We start from the raw sequence: 15,255 nt of genomic DNA, 5'->3' as shown, positions 1-15,255 counted from the left end.
TGGACAAACAGGTCCACAGACTATATAAGGCCACCTCAACTCTTTGGTTGTGTGGAGGAGTTTTCTTTTGCTCATCCCTTGGAATAACTGACCCTGGGACAGAGCAGTCCCAGGCCTTGCGAGGATCCTGCAGAACTTTCCTCAAAGCTTGACTGACATACTGACACAATGCCGGGGTCTGTAAAGTTACGAAGTTTCAAAAAGTTTGGGCAGGAAAATAACGGCTATGATTTCACAGATGAAGGTGAGTGGAATCACATTGTCAAACGTTTTTCTTTTTCCTGTTTGAGGTTAACAGCTCTTGAGGAGTGGGAATCAGCTCCAGGCACATATATATGAAACTGGCTGATAGAGTTCAGACACAAAATAACTGACAGTGGCTGACAGATGTTAATTTAATCTCCTGTTAATGGAGCAAAGCTATGTAGAGTAGTAAGCTATGTAATGCATCCTGCTGTATCAGCAGTGATTAATTGAATAATAGTATTAATCTCTTTCCCTTTTTAGGCAAAAATGGAGATTACATGTGAGTGACAAGCTAAATTGGGCATATTACTGAAATTCAATTAATGTCCTTTTATAAAGTGTAATATTGCGCATGTGATATATTTTTAGGACAATGGCATCTTCAAAAGACACCAAAGAGTAAGTTCGCCAAATATATGTATGTATTTATATTGATTGATTAATTAATTGAGAATGCTGGTCTTATTTTTTAATATTTCTCAGCTCTAAAGCGAAGAAAGACCAACCAGCCATCCGGGTTGGATTCTTTCAACTGGTAATGCCCAACAGATTTAAAGAAATAGATTTTCACTCAAATGTCATTCTCAATTCAGAAAATTAACACTTTTCAATATGAAACCTTTTCATCCAGTTTCGCTTTGCCAGCTGCCGCGAGATTCTGATGATGATAGCGGGCAGTTTTTGCGCGATTCTGCACGGTTCAGCACAACCGCTGATGTTGCTGGTGTTTGGGATGCTAACAGACACGTTTATTGAATATGACATCGAGCTACAAATGTTATTGGATCCGGCTAAGGAGTGTGTGAACAATACCATTCAGTTTCGTAATCTCACCCAAGAGGAGAACTTGGAGCAGAATATGACAAGAACTTGCGGGTAAGAAGTCTCATAAGCGTGCGTGTGTCCAATTTGTGTGTATGGTTGAGGTTGAGATTTGTATGCTCACCTTTGTTCACCTCTTGTGAACAATGATATCCTATGTAGGCTATGAGTAATTTGTCCTATTTCATGAAACGGATGATAATGAGATAAACCTATGTATCCTCAGTATTTTGGACATCGAATACGAGATGACAAACTTTGCATATTACTATGTTGGCATTGGAGCTGCTGTGTTCATTCTGGGATACTTTCAAGTAAGTGAAGGATCTCACGTCACTTCCGCAGGGAAACCCCTGTAAATAGACTTTGTTGATGATGTATTCTACAGATTCACCATAATCATAGATATCCAAACTTATTTTATCCTTAACTGCAGTTTAGTTTCATTGTCAACAATGTCAAATATGATTCTGTGCAAGATACTATTATATTGTTTTATGTTGTTTTCTGTTTTTGTTTTTCCAAAAGCGCTCTCATACATTGTTAACTCTGAGTTGATGAGAAGGTCCAGATAGAGATGGCTGGTGATGACAGTTGGGCTATATGACTGTAATGAGATTAATTAACTCCATGTTCTTGCTCAGATCTCCCTGTGGGTGACTGCTGCAGCCCGTCAGATCCAGATCATCCGGATGATGTACTTCAGGAAGGTGATGAGGATGGAGATTGGCTGGTTCGACTGCACTTCTGTTGGGGAACTCAACACACGCATGTCTGAGTGAGGAAAAGAACACACACACACACACACACACACACACACACACACACACACATTATTATTATTATTATTTTTTTTTTTAATTTGCACTTTGTACGGCACTGTGGCCAGTGTAAACTGTATTTTATATATGCCTTATAAATACATTTTACTTACTTACTTACTTACACACACACGTACACATGCACAGCCATAGACACATGCATGTGTTCTCTCTCACCCACCCACACACACACACATTCAATGACACCGCAAATAACATTGCTTCCTTATCGCCACTACCGTCCACTCCACCAGCGACATCAACAAGATCAATGACGCCATTGCAGACCAGGTGAGCATCTTCATCCAACGCTTCACCACCTTCGCGTGCGGCTTCCTCATGGGCTTCGTCAAGGGCTGGAAACTCACCCTCGTCATCATCGCCGTCTCGCCACTCATCGGTGTGGGAGCCGCTCTCATGGCTCTGGTAAGACAGAGGAAATGGAAATGTGTCTGCATCTGTCAGTGTGTGGCCGTGAGTGTGTGTGTGTGTGTGTGTGTGTGTGTGTGTGTGTGTGTGTGTACATGCGTGTTTGTGTGTGTATGTGTGTGTGTGTGTGTGTGCAGTGCCGGTTCAGACCTCCATGGGGCCCTAAGCAAAATCCTGCTAAGGGGCCCTCCTACCTGAACTCTGAGCGCCAAAATGTAACCATTTTTTTTATAGTATCATCTGACACCTCAGTGCTCCCAATACAATCATCCCACCCCATTTTGGATGTCTATGGAAGTTACCAAATATAGTGTTTATATAGTCTGGGCTGTTTGTTTATACTGTATAGTCTGGGCTGTTTGCTTTTGAGGCTTGCTGTACATATCACCTTGCAAAAAATACCTGCAGTTTTTTGCCTCTAAAATAATGCATTCCCTGCATAAGAGCTGCAAATATTTTCTCCAAAACTGCGGTTTTCATACTCAGAAATCTGCAGTTTGACACTTGAAGTAATGCAGTTTTTTTTTTTTTTTTTGTAAGGGTCTGGTTGTGCTAGTAGCTTACTGACTGACTGTTCTTCACCTGTGTGTCTGTAGGCTACTTGCCAAAGTTATGAACTCAAACGTAGACTATTTTAAACAATCATTTTAATACTTCATATAGGCCTAATTTACGATGTGCATCTATTGTCCATGCAGCACTGCGAATCAAAGTTAATACAGGCTATATTTGCATACGTTCAGTTGTAGGCTATCTATAACTAAGTTGACTGAAATATTGTAAAACAATTTAGTTCTTTTAAAATGTATGGGAAGAGTGAAATCACCTATTAGTTTAGATGGGTCCTCGCATGTTTCTGCTGAAAAACTGCTAACCGAGCTGCACGTTTTTATGAACGCATTTTAAAGATGCGTTTTTTTTTTTTTTTTAATGCCAGTCGCCCCGCATTAAAAAAACCTGCATATGCGATTATATTTCACAACTTTACGAAGTACTGTGACTGGGAAAGGCTGGCAAGCAAGCCACACACAGATCAGGGGATTCACTTCCCTGTTAGGTAGGCCTAGGCTAGGCCAGCAACAGAGATGCATGTTGGAGAGATGCATGTTGACATCAAACCATGGAACGAACGCAAGTTTACCCGACTGCTGTTCCCGCTGTTCGCCATTCTCGTGACGTTTCTTCCGTTTTTCATGCCCTGAATGGTAATTCGGTTTCATGTTCATCTTCTTAATGTATGAGGCACTGTCGCTATAACTGTATACTTGTCTGTCACTATAGCTTGACTCCAGGAGAGACGGGGAAGGGGGCCTTCATTAACTTGCGGGGCCCTACGCAACTTGCGTAGTGTGCGTATAGAGGGAACCGGCCCTGTGTGTGTGTGTGTGTGTGTACGTGTGTGTGTGTGTGTGTGTGTGTGTACATGCGTGTTTGTGTGTGTGTGTGTGCGTGAGTGAGTGTGTGTGTGTGTGTGTGTATGTGTGTGTGTGTGTGTGTGTGTGTGTGTGTGTGTGTGTGTGTGCATAATGTAGTATGGATACCAATCATTATGAATTGTTGAATGAAATGTATATTTTGCATGATGATGCATTGCCAATTTTTTTTATACAAATCTTTGATATGAGCCCACTCCACATTGGTTTAGTTTGTAGCCAAGCTCACCGGGCAGGAGCTGCAGGCCTACGCCAAGGCTGGAGCGGTGGCGGACGAGGTCCTGTCTGCCATCCGCACCGTGGCCGCCTTCGGTGGGGAGAGGAAGGAGGTTGAGAGGTAGGTGGAGAGATGGTGATGTTCGCCTTATGGAGCTGTCACAGACTCTCTGGTTGCACTCTGGGGACCATGTCTTTCTGCTTCCTGCTCTCTCACTGTTTGCTCAGGGACAGGGGTACTCTCAAGTCAGAGAGTGTCAAAAGGTGATCCTACATTTAGAGATTTTGTGTCATTTTGCTTGACACAAAACACTAGTGGAAAGCAAAGAAAAGCAACACACTTTGTATATTTAAGGCATACATGTAAAGACTGTAGATTTCCTTACAATTCATACAAAGTTTCAGTAGCACTTACAGAAATATTTCCAGTCTATATTTATCTATATATCGCTGTTAAATCATCTGTCTTTTACTTTTTGTCTAATTTGTTCTTTATGTTTCTGTTAGTCTATTAATTATGCATTTCCCTCTGTACCTTTTTTTCTTTCTCTGCCTCTATATCTCCTGCAATCATTTTTCTCTCTCTCTCCCTCTCTCTCTTTCTCTCTCTCTCTGTCTTCCTCTCTCTGTACAGGTATGACAAGAACCTGATCTCGGCGCAGCGTTGGGGCATCAGGAAGGGCCTGATCATGGGCTTCTTCACCGGCTACATGTGGTTCATCATCTTCCTCTGTTACGCTCTGGCCTTCTGGTACGGATCCAGTCTGGTGGTAGACACTCAGGAGTACAGCCCCGGAACACTGCTGCAGGTTAGGCTGCCACAAGCTCACCATGGTTACCACAATCTCACCATATTTACCACAAGCCCACCATATTTACCACAAGCTCACCATGGTTACCACAATCTCACCATATTTACCACAAGCTCACCATGGTTACCACAATCTCACTATATTTACCGCAAGCTCACCATATTTACCACAAACCTGCCATGTTTACCACAAGCCCACCATATTTACCACAAGCTCACCATATTTACCACAAGCTTGCCATGTTTACCACAAGCTCGCCATATTTACCACAAGCTCACTATGTTTACCACAAGCTCACTATGTTTACCACACAAGCTTGGTTGTTATTGAATGATTTGTGGTGTATTTGCAGGTGTTTTTTGGTGTTTTGATTGCCGCACTGAATCTTGGCCAGGCATCTCCGTGCCTAGAGGCCTTTGCCTCCGGCAGAGGAGCAGCGACTATCATTTTTGAGACCATTGAACGGGTGAGAGGAGATTTAGTCCGGGACACACATCTTGACTGACAAGTCAATAAAGTTTTTAAATGCCTGATGCACTCAGCCCAGTCCATAAATAGATGATATGAATGAATGGAATGTGTGAGTACGTTAATGAGTGCATGTGTGACAATACAGTAATAATATCAATTTCAATGATAGTTAATTTATAATAACTAATAAAAAAAATAAACTAGAAATATCGGGACAGAGAAATTGCTCAGTGTTTAAATACTTTAAGAGCTTCTTAAATACCTCCAGGAGCCAGAGATTGACTGCATGTCAGAGGCTGGCTACAAACTGGATAAGGTGAAAGGAGACATTGAGTTCCACAACGTGACCTTTCACTATCCTTCCAGACCAGAAGTCAAGGTACGACCTCTAGTTTTAAAACTACACTTTTAATTGTGTGATTGTTTACTGTAATACACATAAGGGTATATGATTGAAATACATAAGCGTATAGTGCCAGGCCTTTCATGGTGCATACTCTGGTCTCTCCAGATTATTTCCTGTTGCTCAATTCTGTCAGCAAAGTGCTAACAGCACATCACTGGGTTTAGCACCAGAAAACCCATACTGATGAAATGTGTACTTATACTTTATTATGATTTACAGTATGCCATGAATAAATGTAATAGCTGAAAGTAAATAGTAATTAATGTGATTGTGATATAATGAACAAATGTATGATCATGTGTGTATTTGCCAAAGCAGCCCAATAGCAGCCCCTTAATCTGTACATGAGACATGCCATTTGAACATACATTTTGTTTTACATGTCCAATCAAAACAAATGTACGTTATAATGCAATTAAATTCATAGCTGTGCTTCAAGTTGTTTTGTATAAAAGTGTCTGAGTAATATACTGTATGCATTAAACTAAAGCACTAACACACACACACACACACACACACACACACACACACACACAGACACACACACACATGTAATGTAACTGCTTGTGCTCTCAGATCCTGGACAAGCTGAGTCTGCCGGTGAAGTCAGGTGAAACAACTGCGTTCGTCGGCCCGAGTGGAGCCGGAAAAAGCACAGCGGTCCAGCTCATCCAGCGCTTCTACGACCCCAAAGAGGGCATGGTAACGTTACTGTCTACTGCCGCACTGCACTAACATTCAGCTCTCAGTCCAGTCAGAAACTGCTTTATAATGCACTTAATACACTTAACTCACCATAACTAACACATAGTGATAAAAAAACTTAATTCACTTAACTGAACTGATATAGACTGGCACATGCAGTGTCATTTTAGAGAGGGTCTTAAAGGACAACTCTGGTATTTTTGGATGATAACAAGTGTAAATCTTCGTTGGGGACCAAACAACAGTCATATTCAATTTTGCAGTGGTCTCTTAATTTTGACTATGACTGTCAACTCATTCTAATGTCACTCAGCAACCGTAGGATGACATCAGAAAAATGTGCAGTGGTCTCTTCATTTTTTTTCCAGAGCTGTATATATATATTTGGCCGTTGCGTTTTTCTCCCTTTTCAGGTGACCCTGGATGGTCATGACATCCGCGGCCTGAACATCCAGTGGCTTCGCTCCCTCATGGGCATCGTGGAGCAGGAGCCGGTGCTGTTTGCCACCACTATCGCTGAGAACATTCGCTACGGTCGCCCCGGCGTCTCCTCTGATGACATCATCAAGGCTGCCAAAGAGGCCAATGCTTACAACTTCATCATGGACCTACCACAGGTCTGAATGTTTTTCCTAGGATTAGGAATATATTTATGGGCTTTATGGGATAATTCATATAAATAAATACAGCATTGCAGTCTGTTTTTGAATGTTTTTTGTTATTGTTATGGCCCAAAATATGCTCGAGTCTTGCTTTCGTAGAGATTTGACACACTGGTGGGAGAGGGTGGTGGACAGATGAGTGGCGGTCAGAAGCAGCGAATCGCCATCGGCCGCGCCCTGGTCCGCAATCCCAGAATCCTCCTGCTGGACATGGCCACGTCTGCCCTGGACAACGAGAGTGAGGCTGTGGTACAGGAGGCTCTGGACAAGGTGAGTGTCACGGCTCGGCTCTTGAGAGCACGGCCTGAAGAATAGGATGGCCAACACAAGTTCATATTCTAAGTTGATAAGCATCTATGAAAACGGAAAAAAAAGAAGAAAAAAACAAGGACAGAGGAATAATGTCAGAGTTAGCAATCTAAAAAGAAGCAATATTGCAAGAGAAAAAGTGTTTATAAGGCTGTTTAAAGATGCATGCATGTCTACATTAACTAAGAAATGTGAGAGAGCGACCATACAGGGAGGAAGGAAGGCATGTCTAGCACCCTGTATACTGGCCAACTGGGTGTTAGGAATTAATAGAAGAAGATTAGAAGAAGATTAGAAGAATGCATTTATTGTCATTGCATTTCAGTACAATGGAATTGGAGAGCTACTGTAGTAAGGTGCATCACTGCAAACACATCTATACCAAAGGATAAAACTCATCTCACACATCATCAGATGCTGACTTCAGCCTCTGCAAGAGATCAAAGAGATCTGAGATCAGTCTCAAATGGCTGTCGTTTCTGGCACAGATCTGGCACAGGCCTGGCCCAGGTTATTGTGATTATAGCCGTACTATGTTAGCATGCCAGTCAAATCGTGAGCTTGATGCGGGGACATCCCAGGAGAGCAAAAAGCAATTTCAACAGTACATAAAACAATGGAACTTTGTAGAGATAGGTTTGTTTATTGTCAAGCTTAGCTGCTAGACAGGTTGTTAGCTTTTCACTCCGGTTGTGTTTTCTTTTCTCGGCCTCAGGTGCGTATGGGCCGCACCACCATCTCCATCGCCCACCGGCTGTCGACGATAAAGAACGCGGATGTGATCGTGGGCTTTGAGCACGGTCGCGCGGTGGAGAGGGGCAAACACGACGAGCTCCTCGAGAGGAAGGGAGTCTACTTCACCCTGGTCACGCTGCAGAGCCAGGGAGACAAGGCGCTCAACGAGAAAGCACGCCAGAGTAGGTCACACGTTACAACATTATGCAAAAACAGCTGTGTAACACTTACAGCTTGGATTATCACATACCTCTTGATAATGGCAATTTTGATATCAGTGTTGACATTTCAGAGGTAAGATTTATGTGATACTTCAAGCTGTACGTAGATCATACAATAACCTCATAGTGCTTTATGAGTGTAATCATGACTATGTGTAGTTATATAGACTTATGGATGATTTATAGCCCTTTATAGACATATAAAGGCTATAAAATGATTTAATGGATACTGGGTTCACTCAAAATGTCACTGATACAATATATCACTTGTCTATGATAAATGTGAATGTGATAGCATTCAGAATATCAGAATATATTAAAAATTTCTTGTGTATAGTGTATTAAGATAATCTAAAAATAATCTAAAGATACCAAATATCTAATGAAACTGAAAATGTATTATGTTAAGAATAATAGGTACACATCATGACAACAAATCATGGCAATAATAGCAACAACACTGAGAGCGAGTTGTCTGGATTTGCCGAAGTTGGTGTCAATAACCTGTACTCAACTGAAAAAATGCAGTCCCCCAAAACACACAAAGAACTGTTTCAAAACATCACTTGGACTATGTCATGGCACATGAGAGTATACTAGGAAAGAATGTGGTTGTGTAATTTTAATTTGCGGTACTTTGGGCTTTTGATTGAACCACGCTACTCTTACTATTTTTATACTGAGATTATGGTTAACAGCATAATAAGAATTCAAATATTTTACTGTTCCATGAGTTCTGTAAGTACATTTTACTACAGTTTTACAATAAAGTTTTGGGTAACTTTTCGATCTATAGTTTTGTTTCTGCTGAAGCAATTCAAGTTAAAGCCATATTGAGCACAAACTACTCTGAACTGTCTCAGTCTGCTCAACTTGTTGTCTCAACTCTAAAGCTATCGGCTGCTGTTCAGGCCAGAGGGGTTTGTTTGCTGAGATAACAAACAAATTTGGCTCAGAACGAAGTGAAGCCATTCTGGCTATCATGTCGTCTGGATCTGAAGAGCAGTTTCCCAGAGAGAAAAAAGAGAGACAGAGAGAGAGACAGAGAGAGAGACAGAGAGAGAGAAAATCTCTTTATTACAATCTTAAAAATACATCAAGATCAACTCGACACTATACTCAAAAAGTAAAAGTTAGGAAAGTTATTATTTGAGAGAGAGAGAGAGAGAGAGAGAGAGAGTAAGAGTGAAAAGAGTGAAACATCTTTCTTCCTCTGTCAAAATGTCAAGTGGCCGAGGGAGAAAATGCGGGAAAGACGGATGAAGAGTCAAAAGGCCTCCTCAGAGCAGGGAGTTATCGTGAGAGCTTACGGTATGTGTGCTCCAACAAAACAAAATAAAAGAAAACACAAAATACGTCCACCAACAACACACATACAGACCCTTACAGACACACAAACAATGATCTGACTGTAACTTGCCGTGAGTTCAGCTGAATGTAATTGTATTTGTTTAATGAAAAAATATATTAACTGGTTGGATTTTTCGTACAGAGCTTCTATTCGCCGAAGAACAAAGTCACAGCTGTCCAATATTATTCCGGAATCTTCCGTGCCGATAGCCGGAGAGTTAGGCCCCAGGTCCTATTCACAGTCGCAGGCTTTCGGGGCAGAGGATAAGGTCGGTAGAAAAGGGTGATTGACCCTTTTCAAGAGGCCCTGCACACGCATGCACACACACACACACACACACACACACACACACACACACACACACACACACACACACACACACACACACACGTGCAGTCGAGTATGTTACTGCCCTCTTATCAGTATGTTTGTATGTGTATGTCCTAAGTTTCCCTAACCTCACACTGATCATGTTTGTGCGTTGAGTGTGTACCTACATGCATGCTAAGAATGTGATCAGGGAGTAATTGTTGCTTATTGTATGGATGATGAAAAGTATAGGGGGACATAGAAGACAGAGAACATTTTGTTTTAGTTGGGGCGGTAGAAATATTTACAAATGTTGTAAATGTTGAACTGTTTTGTATGGTGTCTGTTTTAAATGTAGTCAAATGAAAAATGTGTGTGAATGCTTTTGTTTGGCTGCACATGTCTTTGTGTATGTTTATGTTTATGTGTGTGTGTGTGTGTGTGTGTGTGTGTTTGAGTAGAGTGCCATACCTGAGGAGGAGGAGGAGGTGGTAGAACCGGCCCCGGTTTCCCGGATCCTGAAGTATAACGCCCCTGAGTGGCCCTACATGTTGTTCGGCTCCATTGGGGCAGCCATCAACGGAGGCGTTAACCCTGTGTACTCTCTGCTCTTCAGTCAGATCCTGGCAGTAAGGGACAGAGGGAATGTGGATTAACTGTGTGTGTGTGTGTGTGTGTGTGTGTGTGCCTCACACAGAGACAGTAAGCAGAGAGAGAGAGAGAGAGAGACAGAGTGTATGTGTTTTGTGTGTGTGAGATTTTGAATCACACGTGTGTGAGAATTCTATCCTCATATCGTAATACATACCAAATGAGTACTACTTGTGCTGTTCTAATCCCTGTTGTGGTTCTAGACTTTCACGATGCCTGACGCCACAGAGCAGCGGAATGCCATCAACGGGATCTGCCTCTTCTTTGTGCTCGTCGGTCTCATTTCGTTCTTCACCCAGATGCTCCAGGTGAGAAGTGCCTTCTGGGATAGCAAAGCATCCCGTGTTGTCTGTGGTGCAAGTGTCTTGTTTTTTTTTAGGTTTGTGGCCTAGAGTTACCGTTAGAGTTTTGGTCACTTTTTTTTTCTTTATGTGAGACATTTTGTATCATAGTCTATTTTTGGATGTTGTGAAACTCACTCACTCTCTCCACCTATCTTTTCCTCCCTCTCTCTCTCTCTCTCTCTCTCTAATATTCACCCTCTCTGTCGCTCTTTCTGTCACAGGGCTATGCGTTCTCCAAGTCTGGCGAGCTGCTGACCAGGCGGCTGCGCCGACTGGGCTTCCAGGCCATGCTGGGACAGGAGATTGGCTGGTTCGATGACCACAAGAACAGCCCTGGGGCACTGACCACCCGTCTGGCTACAGACGCCTCACAAGTCCAGGGGGTGTGTAGACTTATGGTCATTATGGTATTTCACTTTTTCCCAGATACACCCAGAAGAAGGCTGTCTGCACCGCTAAGCTTGGGTTTCCTCTCAACTTATTTTTACAGTAATATGCACACTATGTTTTTCAATCATGAAATAACCATTGAAATAAACACTTTTAAAATATGTTTTTTTTTTTAAAAGAAGACAGCCTTGGATTTCCTTTTTCTACTGAATTTGAATTCCCGACCCCAATGAGCACCTTCAGACATTGAACTCAAACTTCCTGATCACCCTGGACTTTTTTGTTGTGAAATACAAAATGTGTTTGACATTATTAACTTAATTAAATTACTTAAAAGTAAATATAAGTATTATAGTAATACATGTATATTATAAAAAAGAATATTAAAATTAATATACAAATAAATGTAATCATTGAAATGTAAATTCCAGGTACACATCTGAGGGATCACTGTGTGTGTGTGTGTGTGTGTACGTGTGTATGTGTGTGTGTGTGTGTGTGTGTGTGTGCGCGTGTGTGTGTGTGTGTGTGAGAGAGAGAGAGAGAGAGAGAGAGAGAGAGAGAGAGAGAGATGGTGCACACAAGTTAAATGACATTTAATCTCATCAGTTCACGTGTATATATGTGCACGCTACTTCTCCTAGGCAACAGGCTCTCAGATCGGCATGATTGTGAATTCTATGACGAACATTGGTGTGGCCATCATCATCTCCTTCTACTTCAGCTGGAAGCTGACCATGGTCATCATGTGCTTCCTGCCCTTCCTGGCTCTCTCTGGCGGCTTCCAGGCCAAGATGCTCACCGGCTTCGCCAAGCAGGACAAGGAGTCCATGGAGTCCGCAGGACAGGTCTGTCTGTCTGTCCGTCCGTCTGTCTGTCTGTCTGTCTCTGATCTTTGGTCTGATGGCCATTCATCCTCTTTTGTCCAACCTAAAACGTTGATGTCCCTCTGCTCCTTTTGCCCTGGCTAGTCTTTCTTCCATCTGGACCTTCTGTCCAATCTCTGCAGACGTCCATTCATTCGTTATTCTGCCAGCCCAGACTCTTTCCTTTATCCTCCTCTTGCTCCCTCCCTCCCTCTCTCTCTTTCTCTCTCTCTCTCTCTCTCTCTCTCTCTCTCTCTCTCTCTCCCTCTCTCTCTCTCTTTCTTACTGGGCTGGTCTCTGATCTCTGGTCCTGTCTGGTCAGACCCAAACCCCTTCCTTCCTTCCTGTCTTCCTTCCCTCCTTCCTCCTGCTCTCTCTATCGCTCTCTGGGTTTCCTTCTCTGATGTCTGCTTTGATACCTCCCTCATTCCCCCAGCTCCAGGCTCTTCTTTCTGCTTCTTTCTCACTCTGAGCCAGACAGGTTTGTCTGTCTCTCTGTCTGTCTGTCTCTCTGTCTGTCTCTCTGTCTGTCTGTGATATTTTGTCCACTTGCATCCACCAACTATTTTTTGCAATATCTTTCTTCTTCTTTTTCTTCTCCCCCCTCTCTCTCTATCTGTCTTTTTCTCTTTCTCTCTCCCTCAGTCACCTTTCAGTCAAGCATGTCTGCATGTTTTTGCAGACATTCATCCATCAACCCCCTCCTTCAACAAAATCTAATTCTACTCTCTCCCTTCCTTTCTCTGACTCAGCATGGTTTAGGGTTGGTCCATGCTTGCAGAAGTATGCTTTTCTCCTAACCTCATCTCTCTCTTTCTTTACTCTCTTCTCAAATGCTCTTTTTTGCCTGTTGCCATGTCACTAAAAAACACACACAGAGTTCCCCCTGTTCTTTATTAGCAGAGCAGGTCTACTTTCCTCTCCTCCTTAGGGACAGGTTTAAATGAAGTGACTCTCACTCCTCAGCTCTCTCTCTTTTCTCTCTTCCTTCTCTCTCCCCTCCATGCTCTGATTATTTCTCCCTCTCTTTCTCTCTCTCTTTTCATTATCCATTCCCTCTACTTCTCTCTTTTTTCTTTCACACGACTCATGGTGTTGAGATTAAAATCGACCGAGAAGAACCCTTTCCTGTCAACATCAGCAGCCCCACCGCCACACACACACACACCTCTCCCACTTCTCTCCTTTCCTACTGCCGTACTGTCCCCTCTATTCCTCACTGTTCATTGGTTCCCATGAGTATTAATTATAATGTGTTAATTGTTAATTGATTCAATTTAAAATGTTAAAAAGTGGGAAGGGGAAGCAAACAAACTATAACAAACAACAAACAAACCAGCACAGTCATTTGTTTGTCTATATGTATTTATGTATGTGTGTTTGTATGTATGTACCATTCATGTAATATGTTGTGTGTGTGTGTGTTTTTTGTCTGGACTTTTTTTATCTAAACTATTAGTACTACTACTACTATTACTACTACTACTAATCAATAGTCAACCATCCACAACCTTCAGAACATGAACATGTACATATATCTTAATTATGTAAATTTATCAGCGTCTTATCCATCTATTTCGCCATGCTGTCCGACCTATTTCATATCACCCTTAGTCCCTCCCTGGTCGTTCATCCCCATTCAACCCCCTATTTCCTGCAGATTTCGAACCTCAAGTGTTTATTTAATTTATCCCTCTCCTCAAATTAAAATTCAAAAGAGGCTTTATGGACATTACGTTTCCTCCTCCAGATCTCGGGCGAGGCCCTGAACAACATCCGCACCATCGCCGGCCTGGGGAAGGAGCGAAACTTCGTGGAGAAATACGAGGCCCAGCTGGACGCACCATACCGTGCCGCACTCAGCAAGGCCAATGTCTACGGCGCCTGCTACGGCTTCGCCCAGTGCATCGTCTTCCTGGCCAACTCTGCCTCCTACAGGTTCGGAGGATACCTGGTCAGACAGGAGGGGCTCCACTTCAGCATGGTCTTCAGGTAAGGAGATGTGGGGTGGTAGTGTAGTGGCCAGGGAACCTGGCTGGCATGCAGTAGTCACAAAAAGTCATGGGTTCAATTCCTGCCTCCAGAGGTGGACATCCCGGTTTCAGAAAGTAAAAGTCCTGCCAAGTATTTGTTCCAGGGTAGGAAATAGGTGCGCTCAAAAGTAGATTTTGGTTGCGAAAGAATATATGGCAGAACTTTTTACTTTCTGGAATCAGGATGTTCGCCTCTGCCTGCCTACCATCGTTATGCACTTGGATAATTAAGGCACTTAACCCCAAGTTACTCCAGGGAGGCATTTAACCCCCGCACTTAATATCTGTAACTCGCTTTGGGTAATTAAATAGGTAAGAGGAGATGCTGGGTGGCTGTGAGGGAACATTGATAAGGACATGTGGCCAGGGAAGGTTTACTTTAGGTACATACAGTAGTTTCCTGTTTAGTAGCCACATTGTGTATAAACCGAAGGACAGTGTTTTATGCTCATTAAAAAAAACAATTATTCAGGCATGGGCTGGGCCTTTAACATGAGAAAATAAGTGATTATATATAATTTGACAAATATGGCTTTGAAAATTATTCTGATTTGAAAGTGATTCTGATTTCTTCAAACACATTCTTCCTCCTTGCTTTAAACCCTGAATATAACTAGATGTTGTGGTGTTGTTGTGTGTCTTTTGTGTAATTTGATAAGGTGATAAGGTGAAGTTATGTTTTTTTATGTCTCTCTCTCTCTCTCTCTCTCTCTCTCTCTCTGTCTCTCGCCAGGGTCATCTCTGCCATAGTGACCAGTGGCACAGCCCTGGGTAGAGCCTCGTCCTACACCCCTGACTACGCCAAGGCCAAGATCTCCGCCGCACGCTTCTTCCAGCTCCTGGACCGCGTACCTAAGATCAACATCTACAGCATTCAGGGCCAGACATGGGTACAGCTCACCCCCACAGCACAGCACATCACACACCTCTAAAATATACAACTTCAAAGGATATCTGAGTTCCCCTCACAGATGCCTGTGAATTATATCTCCTAACAAGGGCTATCATAATCATTTTGTACCA

At 42.6% G+C, this 15,255-nt stretch overlaps 1 protein-coding gene across 2 annotated transcripts in view; it reads left to right on the top strand.

The window, feature by feature from the left end:
• Positions 1-168: 168 nt before the first annotated feature.
• Positions 169-15,255, top strand: part of abcb11b (ATP-binding cassette, sub-family B (MDR/TAP), member 11b) — a 19,682-nt gene continuing 4,595 nt past the window's right edge. Inside the window, exons 1-24 of one of the 2 annotated variants that reach the window (XM_076302656.1) lie at positions 169-244; positions 508-526; positions 616-645; positions 730-781; positions 878-1,122; positions 1,295-1,382; positions 1,713-1,846; positions 2,144-2,315; positions 3,964-4,088; positions 4,602-4,776; positions 5,132-5,245; positions 5,519-5,629; positions 6,233-6,358; positions 6,775-6,978; positions 7,123-7,293; positions 8,048-8,249; positions 9,518-9,599; positions 9,781-9,921; positions 10,412-10,577; positions 10,803-10,907; positions 11,165-11,326; positions 11,978-12,181; positions 13,950-14,191; positions 14,966-15,122. In XM_076302656.1, the coding sequence (XP_076158771.1) occupies positions 169-244; positions 508-526; positions 616-645; positions 730-781; positions 878-1,122; positions 1,295-1,382; positions 1,713-1,846; positions 2,144-2,315; positions 3,964-4,088; positions 4,602-4,776; positions 5,132-5,245; positions 5,519-5,629; positions 6,233-6,358; positions 6,775-6,978; positions 7,123-7,293; positions 8,048-8,249; positions 9,518-9,599; positions 9,781-9,921; positions 10,412-10,577; positions 10,803-10,907; positions 11,165-11,326; positions 11,978-12,181; positions 13,950-14,191; positions 14,966-15,122 (3,303 nt within the window). Of the gene's footprint in view, positions 245-507; positions 527-615; positions 646-698; positions 782-877; positions 1,123-1,294; positions 1,383-1,712; positions 1,847-2,143; positions 2,316-3,963; positions 4,089-4,601; positions 4,777-5,131; positions 5,246-5,518; positions 5,630-6,232; positions 6,359-6,774; positions 6,979-7,122; positions 7,294-8,047; positions 8,250-9,517; positions 9,600-9,780; positions 9,922-10,409; positions 10,578-10,802; positions 10,908-11,164; positions 11,327-11,977; positions 12,182-13,949; positions 14,192-14,965; positions 15,123-15,255 lie in introns of both variants that reach the window. The other variant, XM_076302655.1, reaches the window with a different exon arrangement.

Source organism: Alosa pseudoharengus, unplaced genomic scaffold (genome assembly GCF_046254945.1).
Source record: "Alosa pseudoharengus isolate Yale_2024_CS ecotype anadromous, Long Island Sound unplaced genomic scaffold, YU_APseudo_1.1 YU_APseudo_1.1_scf_24, whole genome shotgun sequence".
Lineage (NCBI taxonomy): Eukaryota > Metazoa > Chordata > Actinopteri > Clupeiformes > Clupeidae > Alosa > Alosa pseudoharengus.
The sequence above is the reverse complement of the archived record's forward strand: the minus strand, read 5'-3'. Positions and strand labels throughout refer to the sequence as shown.